This window comes from Dothidotthia symphoricarpi, assembly GCF_010015815.1.
Source record: "Dothidotthia symphoricarpi CBS 119687 unplaced genomic scaffold P153scaffold_14, whole genome shotgun sequence".
Taxonomy (NCBI): domain Eukaryota; kingdom Fungi; phylum Ascomycota; class Dothideomycetes; order Pleosporales; family Dothidotthiaceae; genus Dothidotthia; species Dothidotthia symphoricarpi.
This window is the reverse complement of record NW_022985021.1, coordinates 925,620-945,647: the sequence shown is the minus strand read 5'-3', so window position 1 is coordinate 945,647 and position 20,028 is coordinate 925,620. Positions and strand designations below refer to the sequence as shown.

The 20,028-nt window shown below is 51.9% G+C and overlaps 8 protein-coding genes across 8 annotated transcripts; 3 read left to right on the top strand and 5 right to left on the bottom strand.

Moving 5' to 3' along the window:
- Window positions 1-484: 484 nt before the first annotated feature.
- Window positions 485-1,897, top strand: P153DRAFT_358622 (uncharacterized protein; the record flags this gene model as incomplete). The annotated part of the gene is made up of 1 exon (XM_033666817.1): window positions 485-1,897. The coding sequence occupies one exon, from the start codon at window positions 485-487 to the stop codon at window positions 1,895-1,897; it is 1,413 nt and encodes a 470-aa protein (XP_033522172.1).
- Window positions 1,898-2,401: 504 nt separating this feature from the next.
- Window positions 2,402-4,039, bottom strand: P153DRAFT_358621 (uncharacterized protein; the record flags this gene model as incomplete). Its single annotated transcript, XM_033666816.1, has 1 exon — window positions 2,402-4,039. The coding sequence occupies one exon, from the start codon at window positions 4,037-4,039 to the stop codon at window positions 2,402-2,404; it is 1,638 nt and encodes a 545-aa protein (XP_033522171.1).
- A 997-nt stretch (window positions 4,040-5,036) lies between these two features.
- P153DRAFT_387515 (uncharacterized protein) lies at window positions 5,037-6,706 on the top strand (the record flags this gene model as incomplete). The annotated part of the gene is made up of 2 exons (XM_033670656.1): window positions 5,037-5,652; window positions 5,697-6,706. The coding sequence occupies 2 exons, from the start codon at window positions 5,037-5,039 to the stop codon at window positions 6,704-6,706; spliced, it is 1,626 nt and encodes a 541-aa protein (XP_033522170.1).
- A 111-nt stretch (window positions 6,707-6,817) lies between these two features.
- Window positions 6,818-8,239, bottom strand: P153DRAFT_368332 (uncharacterized protein). The gene is made up of 2 exons (XM_033668487.1): window positions 7,233-8,239; window positions 6,818-7,183 (listed from the first exon to the last, which is right to left on the bottom strand). The coding sequence occupies exons 1-2, from the start codon at window positions 7,844-7,846 to the stop codon at window positions 6,892-6,894; spliced, it is 906 nt and encodes a 301-aa protein (XP_033522169.1). The 5' UTR covers window positions 7,847-8,239; the 3' UTR covers window positions 6,818-6,891.
- On the bottom strand, window positions 7,789-8,924 carry P153DRAFT_55435 (uncharacterized protein). Its single transcript, XM_033673278.1, has 2 exons — window positions 7,890-8,924; window positions 7,789-7,836 (listed from the first exon to the last, which is right to left on the bottom strand). Exon 1 carries the CDS (start codon window positions 8,726-8,728, stop codon window positions 8,066-8,068), a length of 663 nt encoding a protein of 220 aa, XP_033522168.1. The 5' UTR covers window positions 8,729-8,924; the 3' UTR covers window positions 7,789-7,836; window positions 7,890-8,065.
- A 197-nt stretch (window positions 8,925-9,121) lies between these two features.
- Window positions 9,122-10,303, bottom strand: P153DRAFT_294599 (uncharacterized protein; the record flags this gene model as incomplete). The annotated part of the gene is made up of 1 exon (XM_033663967.1): window positions 9,122-10,303. One exon carries the CDS (start codon window positions 10,301-10,303, stop codon window positions 9,122-9,124), a length of 1,182 nt encoding a protein of 393 aa, XP_033522167.1.
- A 346-nt stretch (window positions 10,304-10,649) lies between these two features.
- On the top strand, window positions 10,650-13,311 carry P153DRAFT_432835 (heat shock protein 70). The gene is made up of 4 exons (XM_033672992.1): window positions 10,650-10,763; window positions 10,819-10,850; window positions 10,901-12,815; window positions 12,866-13,311. The coding sequence occupies exons 1-4, from the start codon at window positions 10,689-10,691 to the stop codon at window positions 13,157-13,159; spliced, it is 2,316 nt and encodes a 771-aa protein (XP_033522166.1). The 5' UTR covers window positions 10,650-10,688; the 3' UTR covers window positions 13,160-13,311.
- A 445-nt stretch (window positions 13,312-13,756) lies between these two features.
- Window positions 13,757-19,935, bottom strand: P153DRAFT_432834 (uncharacterized protein; the record flags this gene model as incomplete). Its single annotated transcript, XM_033672991.1, has 2 exons — window positions 15,618-19,935; window positions 13,757-15,567 (listed from the first exon to the last, which is right to left on the bottom strand). The coding sequence occupies exons 1-2, from the start codon at window positions 19,723-19,725 to the stop codon at window positions 13,757-13,759; spliced, it is 5,919 nt and encodes a 1,972-aa protein (XP_033522165.1). The 5' UTR covers window positions 19,726-19,935.
- Window positions 19,936-20,028: the final 93 nt, after the last annotated feature.

The following is a 20,028-nucleotide window of genomic DNA, read 5'->3' as shown; positions in this document are numbered from 1 at the left end:
CATTCTGCTTCTCAACATGGTTGCGGGTGTAAAACCATGTCTTCGTTTTTGTCTTCGTCTTCGCCCCATCCTTCTTCGTCTCTTGGAACGTCAAGCGTTTTCCAAAAATTCCCCAAGCCAAAGTGGTGGACTCGACAAATTTCGTTTGTGTGAGACTCGCATTCTTTCTACGGCAAAACGTGGCTCGAGCTTGGCATTGAGCCGAGCCTCGAGCAGTGTCGCCAGTGCTCTCGCTCCTGGGGACGCTTTCGCGCAACAATCCACCAGGCGCGGATTGCATCCGTGGCCTTTGCAGCACATGGAAGACCAGGACATGCGTGCAGCCACTTTGTTCGCGGATGAAGCGCAACGTCCCGGCGAGAGCTCCGCTCTGCCAACCAAGCCCCGCTGATATGCGAACAGGTTAACATAGGGCTGTGCGCGCCACTGTCATCCATGGCTGAGCCGCGTCGACGCACCTACTCTAAACACGTTCTCAACTACCATGTATAGTCATGACAGAGTAGCTGCAACCTATGCTGCACACATCTCAGATGAATACTTCGATGGAAATGAGCAGCCCAGGCTATGCTCCCGAGCCTTCCCTATAGCCGACCTCGAGTCCAGCCGAATCGACGCCGCAACAAATTCGACGAGCGACTATAGCCACGCACGCTTTGCCGTCGCTCCATCAGATCTCGCTGATGACGCATACAATACCTACCTACAACCTTTGGATAAGACAGTCGCTTGTATCTCATCTGCTACAGAGCAGGGCCTAAGCGTGGCAGAGACATCCAGCATCTCGCCTTGGTCAACATGGAATCTGGCTAGTTCTGGAACATCATCCCTGGATTTTCAATATGGTTCTGCCTTTACTAGCATAGCACCAGACATGGGGAACGATTGCCCCTGGTCTGGAATATGTAGTGATCGTCACGAAGAGGTATATGGATTTTCGTATGAGTTGGACATCCCTACATTCATAGCACAGATTGCTCCATCTACAACAACAACATACACTGCAATACCATATCCGCCTTCAGAGAGCCCAACAGACGCTCCGTTCGACTGGGGCAAGGGAGGGAGCACTTACTATCGTGACGATTCCAAGGAGCTGCTTCCATGCTCATTATCACCAAGCGAGAATTTCGAGCTATTCGAGTTCTACTCTACACCACAATTTCACCATGTAAAACATGATCAGATTTTCAGAGACGAAACAGAGCTCGAGACACAGAGACACCCCACTCATTTGGCTCATCATTTCGGAGAGCATTTGCATGCCAGTATGGAATTCAACCAGAGAGATGAAGCCTCAAAACGTATCAAAACACAACAACGCCATTCCGGCACCGAAATTCTGCCTATAGATACCATGGGTGAAGACTCTATTCAAGATATGTCTTGGAGGTGCGATGCGGTCTTAAAAAGATCTAGTCATTTGAAATCAAGTGATTCGCTTCTTGCAGAGATAGGCGAGATACCTACTCCAGAATCTAACACATGTTCCTTTGCCACACCCACTACGGCTCACTCGAAAGCTTCTTCCTCTCATTTACGCAAGAGGAAACTACACGACTGTCCAGTGCCAACGTGCACTAAACAGTTCACTGTGAATTACGACCTCTGTAGGCATCTCAAGACGATACATATGGAACCAGAAGAGGGGGGATACATGTGCGCTTTTGAAGGCTGCCCCAAGGCTGATAAGATATGGACGCGCCTTGACAGCTTTAGAAAGCATGTAAAACGCCACAGTGGCGTTCATGTTAACGACCTTGTTCTACAGTCCAGCAGATCACGCCCCAGTACAGATGCGAAATTCCCGTTTTCTGTAACAACTCCGGAGATCATGGTTCAAAGGGGGCTAACGAAAACGAACGTCAGATCACAAGACAATGGCAGGGATCCTTAAATATACGTTTTCACAGGATGCAGAGTTCATATATAGAATTGAGCTACGTTGTTCTCAACAAATGACCCAATTTGAAAACAGGACTAAATGCTACGAGTTCAGCAGGCTAGTCGTATACTGGTAACGATGTAGGCGCACACCTTTGACTTGAGCTTTGCATGTAGGCGTCGAGTTATTGCATGATTTCGCTGCAGTTAAGTTCTGGGTGTTTCAACCACCCGTGAATCACCTTCGTCAACTAGTATAATTCGGCAGCATTCGTCGGTAAGCGCTCGTGTTTGCTCAAAGTACAATCAGCACTGAAACAACTTGATCTTGAGAAGCACAATAGTAAAGTTGGTTATCGTTGTGAAAACATGAGTCTTGACAAAAAGATGTCGTTTATGTGTTGCAGAGAGCGAAAAGATACAGAAACGAACATTTGGCCAAAACTCAACTAGGAAATAACAGAGTCAACTACTCAACTACCCTCCCTAACTTGCAGCATTGCTATCAATCATATCTTCAATTTCTTGATAACGCGCCGATATTCAATGCTCTCAGCCGTGCACGTACGTCAGCTTCTTTGGTGGCCTCTTCGATGACATTCTTGATCACATCCATCTCTGCAAGCTGGAAGCAAAAGCCGCACATTGATTGCTGGTCCGTCACCTGCTCTTGGAACCAATCCCATGCTGGCTGCAGTTGAAACCCAATCTTCTTTTGGATATCATCAGTGTCTTCCGTCATACAACTTGTACGCCTGAAATTGGAAAGCACAAAATTCAAACTTTTAATTTCCGTCTTGTCCAAGTTGATGTCTTCTTCCAAGAATGCTTTTGCCTCTTCAGGACCGCCAGCGAAGACTTGGAGGAGCGTCAGCGCTTCGACCATGATGGAACATTGCTGGGAAAGTCGGTATTCTTTCAGCATGATTTGCTTCTGTGGGGTTCTCTCTCCCTGTTGTTGGTCCTCTTGTTGCTTGTTCTTTTCCTCTTCCTCCAGAAGCATATGGCGGATGAGACACAAAGGTGCAAGAAGTTTCTGTGGTGGCTCGAGCATAGGCTCGAAAGAAACTAGGATATCCCTTAATCTAGGTGCTTTCGGATAGCCTATATCCTTCAGAGCTCTACGCACAATGAGAGGCACATTCTGGTTGCTGTTGACGAGGTAACGGAAAAGAATATTGGTTCCTTCGGGTCCAAAATCTGCGTAAGACCCTTCCTGTTGTTCCTTGGGACTTTGTAGAATATCCAAGCCTCGAAGGAAGGTTCCAAAGTCGTATAGGTGCAGAATCTTTGCACGGGTTCGTTTGTTCACCAACTCTCCGAACTGCTCCAGGAGGATATCGCCCGTTGAGACCAGACCGCTGAGTGAGTCTAATATACGCTCTTCCTGTGTATCTGGAGGTCCGTATGCGTATGTCTTGTACAATACATCGTGTCCTACCTCCGCCCAGGCATGTACGAGTGCTGAAACGACCTGTATCTCAACCCTGTCATGCTTTGACCACTCATAAGATGGTTTCGTCTTTGTACCACTTTGATGCTTCTCTGTCATTGTGACGCGGTAGTGCAGTGCTTGATACCCACGGTGTCTTCGCCTGTAAGCTTTCCTCCTCTCATTGTGATGTGCGTCTGTCGTGGAAACCAAATTCTGCTCAGGTTCGGAAGAGAAGCCATTGATTGTGGACGATTCTCCTGAACCGTCATGTAGTATTAGCTGCACATTGTTCTTCCAGATCGATCTGATCATTTCTCCCACTTTCTTGTGTTGCCTCTCTGTGGGTGTGTAGAGAATAATCCGTACTCCGGCCAGGTCATGTATATCCTTCCAAATGGATTCGATGGATTCATACGGCTCTTCTTTGTTCCTCATCTTTAGCTTCTCCTCAAGACTTTTCTTGGTCTTTGTGCGACTGGTCACTTTGGCTTGGACTTCTTGCCCGCTGGAGTCCGTCAGGTCTTCCAATTCTGCTTCTATGAGAGCTTGGGCTTTGTCGGCAAGTGTGAAAAAATGGGCTCGATAATAGCCATCCAAGAATTGAGCAATTAGCTTTGGTGTTTCTTCTTCCACTAGCCAAGTTCCGGAGGTTCCTTGCCTCCGACGAAGCACAGGAGGAGGATCGTCATCATTCAAGCCTTGAGTGTTGAAACGTTTCATTATGTTCTCTAAATACTGTTCTTCGTATCAGCCTTCTCGAATAATTGTACACGAACGTGACCCTCGGGACTGTAGAAAGCGACATTGAATAAAAGTTTGTGTATTCTTTGATGTTGGATGCTTAATTGAAAATCATACACATCGTTATACTAGTGATCGTACCCAGAGTTTCAAATATGTAGTTGTACCAAGAAGATAGGAGTTAAACGCAACAGAAAGGAGTAATCACCAGAGGTAGATTGAAGCTGCCACAAACTGACGTTTGAGTGCCTCAATTGCCACGGGAGAGGTTATACAGAATGGTGATTGTTGTTGAATCTTGAGAGTAGTGTGTCGCCGAATAGCCTTTGCATTCAATCGTGGTCGTCAGGCTAGGTTACAATGAGGGAGGAATACTAATCAGACTTTGTTCTGTATCAGGTTGGGGATGCTAGTTATACTTATATCGTGATATAAACGCCACAGGCTGCAAGGCTCTCAGGAAATCCAGCCATATTCACGTCCGCAGCCACATTCGCAAAAAGTGCCATCATATTTCGATAGCTATTGGAGCAAATCCGTATCACTGCTAGTGTACATCATGTTGGTGGGGTGGGACCTTCAGGAGCGCTAGCGTCATTGACGGTGGTCACCGGTACAAGCGACCCACAATTATGGCTACGAACAGCTTAAGGTCGAAGGAGGATGCATCCAGGCAAATTGCCTGATTTTGCCTCTTTCCAGGCATACAGTTTGCCTGAGAGTCACGTCAACGAGGCAGCTTGAACTCAGCCCCATATACTCATGTGCCTAGGCCATCCTCAATGCCGCCAATCGATTGCGGCATTGGCGGCCTCCTCGCTATCACGACTTGGTCAGCCTATAACTTGCATCTTCCACTCTCAGCTTGTTGTCTCTACGGCGTCCCTCCCCAACAACGTGTTTCGTTTATTTTATCAGTTACATCAAATTGCTCTGCAATTCGTCATTAACCTTTGTTTTGTGGCCTCAAGGAATTATGCCGCATCCCAAAACATACAAAGATTACGTCGAGGCTCTCTGTCCACGCTACCCGTCGTTACTTACCCTCTACGGCTTCCTTTCAAATCCAAGGGCTCGTCGTCAGAGTTGCCGTGTTTCCGCACTGGACTTCCAAAGAGGATCACCTACTCCTACTGCGCGCCAAATCGGTGGTATTGACCATCTCTCTTCTGAACTGTTGAGCAAGGCCGATATAAGTCATGGAGGGTCTGAAGACGATCATAGCCAACCACTACAAGGACGGATGTTGGTGATAGAGGACTTGACGGTCGAAATTATTGAGCTACTTGGTTCTGAGCTTGACATCGACCCTCTTTTTTTCGCAATGCATCTGCACACAGTTCAGCGGAAAGCCATGCGCCATCCCATTCCAAATGAAGCGACTTTGCCATCCCGGCTCCTCTCGCAAAACTACCTCAACGCCGCTTACCACTGTCCTGTTACCTATGATAACGCAGATCTTGCTGGTAGGCAGCTGGTGGGAGACACCGCAATCGATCGCAAAGTGGTATTCTTGCGCTCTACTACCGTTGGACTCGCGGCACGCCAAGTATCCATCATCAAAATCCGGCGGAGTAACGGCTTATGGCTAGGTACGTATACGATGGTTGTAAATGCTTGAGTCTGACGTTTTAAGCCTTGACCCTTGTCGACCCGCCGCTCGGAGATGTCTATTTCACCTCGGGACACAAAGAAGATGCAACACACAAGGTCCAACTGATCTTGCGGCCCTTCTTAGGAGCTTACGAGGATTTTGCGGACCCCCCAAAATTCTCTGAAAATTGGAATACCCTGAACGACTGTCCAAGAGGCGGCATGTTGGACGATGTCGTGCAACGCTGGCAAGCTCGCGTTCCAGCTTGCTTCAACCGTGAAGATCCCACGATCCAATCATTGGCATACTACCCCCTCAAGATTGTAGCAGCGGAGTGGGTGAAATATCACGCCGTGATGCGACACTGCATCAAGCAGTACGAATACCGAGGCAATCAACTTCCAGATCTTGACAAATTCAACGCGGATTTACGTGAACTGCAAGGCTGGCAACGCCGTAGCACAATCTCACAAGAAAAGATCAAGTTGGTTATCCGCAATCTCCGTTCCCAAAATTCTTTAGGCTCGAGGAGTTGTGCAGCGATGGATCACGTCATCAAAGATTTCGAAGTGATCAACAGCAATATAGAGACTGCGGGTGCGAGATTGGAGAACATGCTACCTGTCGTCACGTCTCTGGTTTCTATCATCGATGCGAGACAAAACTTTGCTGAAACATTGAACATTAGTCGCTTGACTGTTCTCGCACTTATCTTCGTTCCACTCAGTTACGTCTCAAGTCTCTTCAGTATGAATCCTGATAACATGCCAGGCAGTCCGCATTTCTGGGTTTACTTTGCAGTTGCAGTACCCGTAACGACCCTAGTATTCATCGTTGCTCGACCGCCACACTTCGAATTACAAAGCGCGCTTGCATGGATTTGTAGACTTTGGAGACCGAAAAGGAAATCTGAACCGCCGGCGGAGATCAAGAGCGCCCAGGCGAAGAATTCGAAGACGTTCACATGGTTTCGTGGCTGGTGGAAACATGGAATGACACCCGATACGTCGAAGAACGTGAAGAGTGTGGAACAGGATGCTTCTAAGGCTTGACCATCGCTCGTTACATTTTCCAATGGTGGATCACGTCCACAATAGTATTCAGTAATCTAAACGAAATATGTGAAGCACCCGAGGTCAAATAGAGGAAGGCGTTTTTCATCTTGCGTCCTACTATTTCAATTAAACTTTTGATGTCGATTCTATCTGTTTTCATCATGCAAGAGATAGTGTAAGTGCTAGGTCTTAGGGTCACTGAGATCTACGACCCAACGCGTCTCTTTGTCCAAACTGCGTCGTTCCTCACCCTTCAGGTCATCCAGTCCGACTTCTCGCAAATCCCTAAGTATCTCGACGGCCTTGCCGAAACTCTCGTTCGACGCATAGCCCTCATCGGTCAAGACACCTCGTAGCCCTTTCCAGAATTCCTGGCTCTTGTTGAAAGACTCCGCCTCTTCGTAGTGTTGCCGTATTCTCTCTGGCAAGAAACGGTACGGACATGGTTCGTTAGTACCTAAGTGATCCCACTCACTGTACCAACAGTTAGCTAGGATAGTGAATAGGAAACATATCAACAAACTTCTCAACACGGATCAAACATTCCTCAAAAGGAAAGAGACTGTTGTCCCAGGTAGAGCCAACAAAAGCTTCCAACTGCTTGAGGGTCTGGCCATGGGGATGTCGCATTACCTTGTACATCAGAGGGTTCTTCTCCGCGGTCAGTGTTTCGTACGTGTGAATCAGGACAGACTGAGACACTTGGTATCGAAGCTGGTCCTTTGTAGCATCGTCGAGTGCTTTGAAGTTTCCAGGGAGCTTCATCAACATGTCGATCCCATAGTCCAGAAGCAATGGGGGATTGGCTCCGATAAACACCGGGGTAGTCCAGGCTCCTTGCCAGTCGATGATACATGAAATCCGGGCTTGGTCGTCGATATAGATGTTACCAGCATGAAAATCTGGGTGCCAAAGTCTGGGCGAAACAAGCTCTGGGTCTTGGGGAACGATATACGGAATTGTAGATAAGAATTTCTGCAACAAAACTGTGTGAGCCTCCGGAGAATTTTGCTCTGGGCTCATGTACGACCATGGAGTTTTATTCGGTTCCTGTAGGTTCGCGTGGGCGTTGATCCAGTCGAGCTCACGGTGAGCGACAGACTCTAGGTATTCTGCAGAAGATGTCCCTGCAACCATCTTGAGTCTAGAATCCGAAATTCATTGACGTCCAGACACTCACAAGGACCATAGTAGTGCATGTCACTGCGCTGTTTCACCCAGAACTCTGTTCGAGTGATGGGTCCAATGCAATAACGTGATTCGACATGACCGACGACATCCTGCGGGCCAGATGTAACGATAGCAGGCTCGCATCCCGCGATATCACTATCCTTGAAATACAATGATCCCAGTCTGTCAACAAGCGTAAGTCAAACTGGCGGCAAATTCTCCATTGGAGCAAGCTGAACCATACCTATCAAAGGAGACTGAGAGTAGTTTCCTTTCGATGTCTACAAACTCACGAATGATGTCAGACTTCGTCCGCAGTGAAAGATCTCGCCAGACTTCGTGGAGTAGGGAGCCTCTTGCTTCTTCCATGATGATGTATTCTGCCTGGACAGAACTTTGGTCGGTAGCACTCCAAGCAAGAACCTTTGGGACGGGTATATCCAGAATGGTCCGGGCAAACTCCATAGTTGCCACTTCCGATGTAGTGGTAAGTACTGGTGGGCCAGCATTAGGATGTGGGACTTTTGCGATGACCTTCTGGCCGTCTTCCATCTCAAGACGATATGCCTTGTTGTAGTTGCCTTCACCAATCTTCTCAATAGATACACACTTGTCTGCGCCGACGGCTTGGCAGGCCGCTTGCTGAAGACTGGGCACGTCGAAACGTCGATATCGGGCTTCCAGTTGCTCACGCTCATTCCATAACCATCGTCCGCTGGTGTAGCAGAACAAAGGATTCATGTCGGTTTGAGGGTGGAAGTGCATTGATTTGCTACTTCCCGAAGTATGTAGTAAGCGAGGATAGCGCCGCTTTGCGATATTTGTGAAGATGCTTCGACCAAGCGTCATGACTGTAAAATTGCAAGTAAAGCGGGCTGTGATACAATCAGAGAGACTGAGTTGAGGAGATCAACGACACGCAAGACGTCGAGACGCGCCGCCAAGTCTCACATGCTCTATTCATAATCATCTAATTCTCTCTCTGAGCTCAGACTTCAGAAAGGCATCTCGCAGCCGCTACAACCAGCTTCTTAGGAAAATGATTGAGGTTGTGATGATAGTGGCAATTTGTAAGCGGTTCATCGTCGTGAAGTGATCTGATCAAAAGCTTAAGGGGTATAATGAACTCGCAAGGAAAGCTACAATAAAATGCACGACAATGCAGGGCCCATGAAGCTTGACAACAGCTAACGAGAAACTCGCGAACACGATTACAGTTCGCCGACTGGGTATCGTACCACCCTATCCATCCGACATATCTTCGTCTCCGTCAGACATTGGCCCGTTCTCCTGATTCTTTGCCTTGTTCCTCTTGTTGTTTCCATTACCAACAGCCGCCCCACTGACAGCCCTCTTTCTCCTCGCTGTCCTCGCGCTCGCAGTCGAGCTCGGCGTGTCGACGCTCGCCAAATTCTCGGGCAAGAATTTTCCGCTGCCGGCAGCTTCTCGGATCAATGACGTAAAGAAATCTTGAACGGCAAGTTGGCCTGCACTTGCATCCTGGGAGGCCCCACCTTCGTCTGAGAACGACGTGTCTGCAAGGGTGTCTGGTGCTGTGAGCTTGAGGCGCTCCGTGCCGAGGTGGAAGCTGTTGCAGGATATGCGCGAGATTAGCACTTTTGGATGTGAGATGTCGAGAGCGAGGTGTTTTTGAAGGTAACTGGACAAGGCGGCTGTGAAGGGCTTGTTGTTGGTGCTGATGAGTTGCTTGCCTCGGGTGAGGAAGCCTGCAACATGCGCACCAGCGATGGTGATTTCAATGTGTTTGAGCAAGGTGGTAGTGCTTGGGAATGCCAGCTGCACGTGCAGTTGCCGTATGACGTCCTGGATGGATTGGGTGGAGGTGGCTGCTGACAGACACTTGAAGTACGTTTCGAGACTGGATGTTATGAAGGACGAAGACAGTTTTAATGGTGCAACATGGGCGTCGAATGCTGTGCGGAGGTAATCGAGGAAGACGTCTCGTATGGGACCCGGCATCTTCACCAGGAGGAGGGGGAGAGAGGTGAAGCCATCTGGCGACGATGTGATGCCCGGGTCGCGTAACAGGAGCGCGTTGTAGGACTGCTTCTCGTACTCGAGGCTGACGTGGATGCCCCGCGCCTGGTCTGGAGTCAGGACCGTAGACAGCTGTGAAGCATCCACGTCGGCTGCCTGGCGGTAGTGGTCTATCCAGGCGTCCTCGTCCCCCATCATGTCCCAGCTGCACTCCTCCAAGGGCCCCAGCTTGGCCGTGTCGTCTGCACTGGCAAAGTCGACCTGCACGCCGCGCACACTATCACCCTTCAGCTGCTCCCTCAGCCGTTTCGCGTGCGTTCGCAGGGTCCGCTCGGCCATGAGAGAGCCATGGCTGTGGTGCAGCGGCGACAGGCGGTACAGGTTGTAGGTCCTGTTGTAGAGCGGGTAGGGCGGGATGTCTGCCATGTTTATCGCGTAGGGCGTTGCAACACGGCAATCGACACGTCGTGACGCCAAGGGTGAATTACGCAAAGGCCCATGGGGGCCCCAGCTGCAATGCGACAGCAGAAGACGCGACTTTGGCCGAGTCGCCTTCGCGCGCGAATGACGTTCTTGGGTCCATCCCTGTCATGGGCGCACTGACCAGCTGTGGTGGCAGATGGCGGGGCACTAACAGTTTTGTTCTGGAGACTTCCTGAAGTTTCCACAAAGGACGCCAGTTTTTGCGATATCAGCATTGCCCGTCCGAGACGTCTGAACCCTCCCTCACGACTACTACACAGCACACCCGCTGCCCGCGCTCTTTCCCTGCTTTTGACCGCCTAGATACCCCGCCACTCCGCCGATAAACATGTCTGTTGTGGGCATCGACTTGGGGACGCTCAACAGCGTCATTGCTGTTGCGCGGAACCGTGGTGTCGACGTGGTGAGTGCTGACGACGACCCAGACACGCCTGCCCAGCGCATACTGACTCCCGCAGATTGCAAATGAAGTCTCCAACCGCGCGACTCCGTAAGCAAACACGCACCACTACCCACAAACCCCCTCGCTAACACACACAGGTCGCTCGTAGGCTTCGGGCCCAAGAGCAGATACATTGGTGAGGCCGCCAAGAACCAGGAAATCTCCAACCTGAAGAACACCGTCTCATCGTTCGTCCGCCTCGCTGGCCGCTCCCTCAACGACCCCGATGTCCAGGTCGAGCAGGACTTTGTGTCGGCGCCGCTCATCGACATGGGCGGCCAGGTCGGCGCCGAGGTCTCATACCTGGGCAAGAAGGAGCAGTTCACCGCGACCCAGATCACCGCCATGTTCCTCACCAGGATGAAGGCCACCGCCTCTGTCGAGCTGAAGCTGCCCGTCTCGGACGTCGTCCTCAGCTGCCCCGTGTGGTACACCGATGGTCAACGCCGCGCCATCCTGGACGCCGCCGACATCGCTGGACTCAAGTGCCTGCGGTTGATCAACGACAACACCGCCGTCGCCCTTGGCTACGGTATCACAAAGCTCGACCTTCCCACAGCAGAGGAGAAGCCACGGAGAGTCATCTTCGTCAACATCGGCCACAGCAACTACACCGCAACCGTAGTCGAGTTCCGCAAGGGCGAGTTGGTCGTCAAGTCCAGCGCCTGGGACCGTCATTTCGGTGGACGCTACTTCGACAAGGCCCTGGTCGAGCACTTCGCCAAGGAGTTCAAGGAGAAATACAAGATCGACGTCATGGAGAACAACAAGGCACGCTTCCGCCTGGCTGCCGGTGTCGAGAAGCTCAAGAAGATTCTCTCAGCCAACCAGGCCGCCCCTCTCAACGTCGAGTCTATCATGAACGACATCGACGTTCGTGGCATGCTCAAGCGTGAGGAGCTCGAGGAGCTCGTCAAGCCCATGCTTGATCGCGCCACCGCCCCCATCGAGCAGGCGCTTGCCGAAGCAAAGCTCACTCCAGACGACATCGATGCCATTGAGATGGTTGGTGGCTGCACTCGCGTGCCTTCCCTGAAGAACGCCATCCAAGAGTACTTTGGCGGCAAGACGCTCTCCTTCACCCTCAACCAAGACGAGGCTGTTGCTCGTGGGTGCGCCTTCAGCTGCGCCATCCTCTCCCCAGTCTTCCGTGTCCGTGACTTCTCCATCCACGACATGGTCAACTACCCAGTCCAGTTCACATGGGAGAAGTCGGAAGATATCCCAGACGAGGACACCAACCTCACTGTCTTCAACAAGGGCAACGTCATGCCTTCCACCAAGATCCTAACCTTCTACCGCAAAAACCCCTTCGACCTTGAGGCCAGGTACGCCAACCCAGAGCAGCTGCCGGGTAAGACAAACCCATGGATCGGCCGATTTTCCGTCAAGGGCGTCAAGGAGGATCCCAAGGGCGATTTCATGATCTGCAAGCTTAAGGCTCGTCTTAATGTGCACGGTGTACTCAACGTTGAGTCTGGATACTACGTGGAGGAGACCGAGGTGGAGGAGCCGATTCCCGAGCCTCAAGAGGAGAAGAAAGAGGGTGATGTACGTGTTTCCAGTTCTTCTACCGATCCGAGTACCGGACAGCGACTCAATTCGGAGCCTGCCGCGAAACGACACAAGTCCAGTAGTGAATTTGTATTTGCGCGTCCTTCTGCTTCTGCCACTAAGCCAGTCGAGCTAACACATGACACACAGGCAATGGACGTCGACAAGGATGCGCCCAAGGAGCCACCCAAAATGCGCAAGGTCAAGAAGCAGCAGAGGAAGGGCGACCTACCCCTGTCAGCAGGCACAGCGTCGCTCGATGAGGCCAGCAAGCAAGAGGCAGCCGAGCGCGAGAACGCCATGATCATGGAGGACAAGCTCGTCGGCGACACCGAGAACGAGAAGAACAACCTCGAGAGCTTCATCTACGAGCTCAAGGACAAGATCCTTGATGTCTACGCTGAGTTCGCCAGCGATGACGAGAAGTCGAGGCTCAATGCCAAACTCGAGACGATCGAGGTGAGTTGCCCAAGCACCCGTGCGACTGAATTACACTAACATGGTATCAGGACTGGCTATACGATGACGGTGAGGACGCCACAAAAGCGCAATACGTCTCCAAGAAGGAGGATATCCGCTCCATTGCTGGCCCCATCATCCAGCGCTACAACGACAAGATCCAGGAGCAGCAACAAGCCGTCCGTGAGAAGTACGAGAAGGAGGCTGCCGCAAAGCAGGCCGACATTGAGCGCCAGAAGCGGGATATCGAGTCCAAGAGGCAAGCCGAGGCACCGCAGACAGAGGAGAAGGACACGGAGATGACGGATGCAGAGACTGGCAAGTCCGACGCTGATAAGTCGTAGAGGGTTGACGCTGGAGGTGCTGGTAAATGTGAACAACGAATGACAATGACTGGGAATGGGAGTAAAAGCATTTTGGAGCGTGGCAGCATTTGGACTGGATGAGAGTTACATGATCTTTCCCATTCCTTTTGTGATGCGATGACGGTAATGCCATGCGATGCAATGTTTATGATAGACCGGTACATAGATGAATGACACGAGATTTATTCAAAAGGACTTGTTTCTCCCATAGTCTTGCCATCTGTTCTCTTCCAACTTCAACCTGTCTACTGAAATCAAAACCCTGAAATGCACACCGTACCAAATATTGTGGCAAAGATGAAGATGACCCAGCTGATATAGCTCAAGATGCAGTACAATACAATACAAGCAGACAGACAGTACTGTCCCACCATCGTGCCGTCTTGTGATAAAGTCGGCGGGGGGACAAGAACCCATACTGCCCATTCCTAAAAGAAACCGAAACAAATGCTACAAATCCCCAACGACAAGCCCAGACTACAGGTACAGGGGCAAGCGCGGTCGAACATCGCAAGAAAAGAAGAACCGACCCCAACCCCTTTCGTAGGAGAAAAAGAAGATAAACACACCAAACACTCATCGACCTCCCCTACCGCCCCCCCTCCCCACAACAGGACTCCCCGTAAAACTCCCCCTCGGACTCCGCATAACAGGCATCATAAGCGAGACACGCTCGGTGCCGAGTTTCGTCTCAAAGATGCGCATAACCAGCGCCTGAACGCTCCTCTGCACATCGCTGGCCATCTCGGTGCCCAAGAGGCCGACAACAAGCGGCGCGAAGATATCGACGTGTTTCTCAAACTCCTGCGTGGGGAAGTTTGTGTAGCCGTCGAGCACGGTGACGACGACGGGCCGCCAGGTGACGATGTTGCGCTGCTGGGTTTCCTCGTCCAGCTCGATGTAGCTGGCGATGATGTCTTCGCAGAGGGGCAGGAGGGCGGTTTCGGTGTCTGCGCGCGAAGCGGCGCGGTCGGTTGATGTGTCGTGGTACATGCGGAAGAGGATGCTGACGTAGACGCTTGCGGAGCCGCTTTCTTGCTTGAGCAGGTTCGGCGGCTGCTTCATGAAGCCCTCGCGGAAGAGTCGGGATCTCAGATCGCGGTCCGCGTTGAAGCGTTTGGCGAAGTGGTAGGATTTCTTGAGCACCGACATCAGGCGTAGTAGCTCGCCTGAGGGGATCTTCTCGTATACTGCTTCGTTTGTGAAGAGCTCTTGGACTGTTTCAATCATGAGGAGTTGGAGCACGCATTTTGTGATGATTTGGTTGAAGAAGCGGCGGCGGGCGGCGGTGACGACAATGGGGGGTTGTTGGAGGTCGGAGGTTTCCGGCCGGTAGTCTTCTAGGTCTTGGGTTTGGGACTTATGAAGAGATAGTGCGCGTTGCTCATTTGATAGCTCAGATGTTACAAGAGAGGCGCGGCGGGGCATCACGAGGCCGTTGATGCCTAGTGCGTTGTCGGGTTTTGGTTCCTCGGTGGGCGTCTGCAGTGAGAGTTCGCCGGGTGGTGTCTCTATCTGTACTTGCTCGTCGGACATGCTTCGCGTTCCGTTGACTGGGGTCTGATGGGCCGATGAGCCACTGGTAGCAGCGGAGAACAGCGCCGATGCTTCTGTTCTTTGGAACAACTCCACGAACGCCTTGACGATTTGGCTCCAGTGTTCAGGCCTGAACTTTTGTACGTTCTGCAGTACTAGCTGTTGTAGACAATTGCTGCCAATACGCGCCAGGGTATCGTTCTCCTGGCAGATACAAAGGGCAAGGAGATCAAGGAAACGGTCAAGCATGTACTCCAACGATTCGAAGAAGTGTGTGAAGAGCTTGATCATGTTGCGCAGCGCCTGGATCATGGTCGTGGAAAGCCAAACAGAAAGTTCTTCGTGGTTGAGAACCTTGGTCATCTCGGAATTAGACTTGAGAACCATAAAGATGGGGTAGAGAAGTTGTCGCCAGAGCATGTCCCAGAATTCTCGCGGGAAGTCACCGCCATAGCTGATCAAGGTATCGAACAGATAACTCAACGCTCGCGACCGTACTTCAAGATCTTCGCCTGTCATGAGAACGTCGTGGAAAGCAAACAATACTGGAAACCAGAACTGTTCCTCTTGAGTCTGTCGGCTAGGCTGTTTTGGTATCAAGGAACCTTTGTCGGACTCTTTGAGGTAACCTGCGCGAGCAGACAGCGAGCACTCGGGCGTCCGCAGCATCTTGGGTACGGAAGATTTGAGCAACTCGATTGCCTGTAAAGACTTTTTCTGGAACTTGAAGTTCTTTGAGAATTCCGTGAGACAGACGATCAGATCGGCGAATGCGCCTTGAGAGATGACTACGCCGAATCGCGTGTTGTAGACCTGGGTGACATTCTCGAACGCAAGATTGACGATGCCCTCTGTTGACTGTGAGTAGTTGCAAAAAAGAAGAACGTTGGATGGTCCTTACCGTACGGCTCCCTAGCGGCCACAGTGAAAACACCAAACATGGTTTTCCAACCAGATCGGATGTTCTCACCTCGAGCTTGTATCATTTGAATCAGACAACGCAAAACCATGTCTTTGACAGAGACGACGCTGGCATTATTGATAATGTGCTCAAAGGGCTTGAGAAAATCCTTTTGGAACTTGAAACCTGGAAGCTCCTCGATTTCCATAAACTTCATCGACAGCTGACGCAGCGAGTTGAGTGCGAAAAAGACGACATTTGTGTTGGTGTGGCAGCCGACTTCATTGAAATGGGCGCCTAGTATCTGCCAAATGGTGGTCCATTCGAAACGCACACGACTCATATTGTAGCCACTAATCTCCACCAGCTTTTGCAAGCTGTAGGTACGTGGCGACTCGCTCTGGCCAGACGACTGTATTTCTTGCCAGCTAACTTGAGTGAGTGCCTTGACAAAGTCGACAATGGCCTCACCCGAGAGATTCGCACTGTTGGTGAAGATACGATCTACCCCTCTTACAATATCTGTAGAACGGCTCTCTTCAACTACGTCGGCTTGGTAGTTGATGCTAGTAGCTTGTGATGTCGGTCGCCGGCGATTAGGTGGTGGATTGAGATTCTTGCGAGACTGCGGAGTATTGGACTTGAGGACATCTGGCACAGCTCGTTCGTCTACACCAGCAGAGATAAGCTGGAAGCGATCAAGTTGCGAGACGCACGTGAGGATCTGGCGCCAGGATTCTCGCAGCAGGTTACCTTCAGTATGTGCGACCTCGATAAGCGTTTTCAGTGCCTCCATGTTCTTAGCCTTCATCTCGCTGAGATTATACAGGTTAGTAAAGCGTGACAGAAAGCCTACAAAGGCCTGTCGTGCACTGTCGAGGTCAAATAGACACGAGATGCGAATCGCCAACTTGATACCTTCAATACACAATCGAACAACTTCAATATTGTGGTCTTGTGCTTGACCGGACAAAGCAGTCAGAAAGGGCATCCAAGTGACTTCAAACATGGGTCCAATATGTTTTGTGGAGGATGCAGGAATAAACTTTGACACTGGGAGTGTTGCAGCTGTCCTCCGCTGAGCTCGCAGGAGTTGTTTGTACAACTGCTCGGTCTTGTTGGCCATTGCTTCAGACGCTTGGGCAATAGCCTCTCGTTGCAAGTCTCGTGCACCGCCTGTGAGTGCCTGTCCGATACTTGCTAGGCTGGTGGTGGGCTGTTGGGAAACCAGACCCTTGTCTGCAGCAGCCTCCTGTTCAGTGTTCAGAACGATCTCATTGTGGGAAATCTCTTCATAAATGCCGCGAAGGTAGTCTTCCGGAAGATCCGCTCCATCATTGATGCCTCGGTTGTTCTTGTTGAAATCTTCCGGTGTCATGCGTGGGCCTTTCATCTTCTTACTGTGTTGGTCGACGTTGAGCATGATGACCGAGTATGACAAGACGTATGCAGTGTCAGCATTGGCGAAAGCATTAGGATTACCAGTAATGTATCTCTCAGCAAACTTAAGCATGAAGCGATCGATCTTCTGCGCCTCGCCCGGAAGTCGAAAGCTTTGCAAGAATTGTCTCAGAGCGTCCACGAAACGTGTCTTTGTGAAGTCCATGATATCCACAAATGCATGCATGATGGCAATATTTTCAGGGTCACCTTCACCAAGAAACTCTCCAAGCGCAGCTTTATCCAGCTGATCATTCTGGTAGAAGAATCGGGCAATGTCATCAGGGCCGTTCGAGGCAATGAAGCCATCTGCTATCAAGGCCTTCAACCCACGCTTTGGCTTGTAGTTGAACATACGCAGGTCGTTTGTAAGGGCAGTCTTGCGTTGTTTTGCTTTCTCCAATTGGCCGTAATCGTCCTCGGCAAGCGGTGTGACAGTGCCTGAATCCGCACCAACGTTTGGCGACTCTGAAAACCTCCGGGTATCTGAGGATACTCGGAGATCATCGAGCGACGTTCGTAAGTCCGTGTTAGGGCCCTTTGGGTTTTCTGGTAGAGCTTGCTCGGCCCAGTTAACCAGGGAGCGCAATATCTCGACAAGTGCCTCGAGGGACTCATGCTTCATGGCCCATTCCTGAGGGTACGCATGGTCGGTTTCGTGAGCCGCATTCATTGACACAGTGGAAAGGGAAGGCGGTAATGTGCCACGACTCTGCCAGTCCATTTGTTTTGATTGCTTCTCACGTTGTTCTTGATACGCTTGCTGCTGGATAGCTGTGACTGTGACTGGTGTGCTTGAGATTCTTGACAGATGCTCGACAACGCGCTGGTACATGTTATCAAGCGCAGTGCGGTCGCAGTCATAGTTCAGGTAGACCTCGACCAGTGCTCGAGGGTCTGCAGCCAATCTCCCAAAGATGGTCAGAATGTACTGCTTCTGGAATGCTGGAGCGGTCCTCTTGTCCAAGGTGGCAAGATATATCTCCTTCAAGAACACTTCAACCTCCTTTTTGAGCATGACGCGCAGGTACTTGAGCATCTGCCAGAAGATCTCGCATGCCACCTCGAATACTTGCTTCACGGAGCTGGCACCATTGCGGCTCAAGCTTAGGCAAAGATACTGTTTGATTGCTTGGATGAAACTTGTAGGCTCATCACCACTGCCACTCCTGATGGTGGCGTACGGTGAGATGAAGACAGCAATGTTGTTGTGGAGGATGGTTTGAATCATGTGCAGCGAGAGGAGTTTCGACCTCATACCTTGTGATCGTACATCTGTAGCATGATCGACCGACAAGCCCTTTGTGCTCAGCCGACACATGGCTCTAAACACGAGATAGGCGTCTTTGACAAATATCTCGTCTTCCTCCTCCTCTTCGGAGTTCCCATGTTCGTGTTGTGTATTGGACGATGCGTCGTGGCCGGAGACGTGTCTCGAGCCGGGCTTGCCCTTGATTCGCGTAACGAGGGTTGGAGCGTTGTCGTGTATGCGATCGTCGTTGAAGCTCATGTTGTTTTCGAAACTCTGAAGGGTGATTTTGGGGCCAGTGTGCATGACGACGGCCTGGTCACTTGGCTCGCCCAAATCGGGGTCATTCTCGTTCTCTTCGGCCTCTTCATTGGGCTCGGAGCCGTCGACGGGCTGCGCGTCGCCCTCGAAATCCTCGTCGACGTTGTCTCCGGAGCGGCCTCTGCCATTCAACGAGACTCGCGACAGGTTCAAGCGCGCTTCCTTGACAGTGAGCCTGGATTTGACCCTCTCGAAGACGGTGCCAACCATCTGCGTCAGGGCGCCCTGTGCTACCTGCTGGTTTGCGCTCGACCTAGACAGGAGAAAGATGTTGTAGGTCAGGCGCACAGCCTTGAGCAAGCCTGCGCCGTGCACTACGATTTTGTCGTTGAGGATGGCGGCGAGCAACGACTTGACAATCTGCAGTTGTATGTCTTGGTGGGTTGCTTCTCCCTGGAAGCAGTCGCATATTGTGTCGATGGCTCTCTCGATCAGGGGCGGCGCCTCCTTGTTGTCGGGGTGGGGCTCGGCGGGGACGGAGAAGTAGGAGTAGCTGATCAGCTTGCCGATGCAGTCCAGGGCGGCAATGCAGACGGGGGCGGTGGAGACTTCGGTGGCGAGCTGGAGGGGTTCGAAGAGCACCTCTGGGTTGATGCGCGCCGGGTCGCCCTCGGTCTTGATGGCTGCCAGGGCGGCATTGGTGCTGTCGCCGAGCTTCTTGTTCTTCTTCGCGTCTTTGGAGGCGGCGATTGTCTCGAGGGCGGTGACGACGAAGACGAGCGAGCTCCTGGTGGAGGGTCTCGTGGCGGTGGTGGCTACCGTCGACTGCGAGTCTGTCCGCGGACGGGTCGCGACGTGGGTGCGCGGGTCGAGGATCTGCTCGGAGGACCGCGGCGCGTCTGGGCCGTCGGGCACGTTGAGGGCGGGCGTGGACGACTGCTCTCGCTCTGGCAGTGTCTGTTGTGGAGCTGGGTCGTCGCCATGGCTGGATGCGTGCTGGGACCCTGCGTCTGCATTGCTCTCCGTCTCGTCTGCGGAGGAAGAGGGCGATGGCGATGGGGAAGATGAGGGTGATGGGGCTGCTGGGGCAGGTGGCTCTTCGCGTGCTTCCACACCCACGGGACTCTCAGCTCTCTCGGGGGTGTCGGTGTCGGCCATGATGGGCAGTGGTGGATGACGGTATGCGCCGGATAATCTGGGGACGTGTCTCTCAGCGTCTGGCGGGGCGGTCCTGAGCGACCATGGCGGGACGAGCAGCACGAGAGGAGAAGGGGGCGCGGGACCGTCGTCGGTCGGTGCAGGGCGAGGAGCAGACGGGGCGTGGACGGGCAAAGTGTCTTCGTGTCTTCGAGTTTCGGGCGCCGCTCCTTACTCGCCGGGGTTACGCAGCGGACGGGCGACGACGACGGCCAACTGTGGCTTGACTCTTGGCGCGAACCCATCTCCGCTACAGCTTCCACT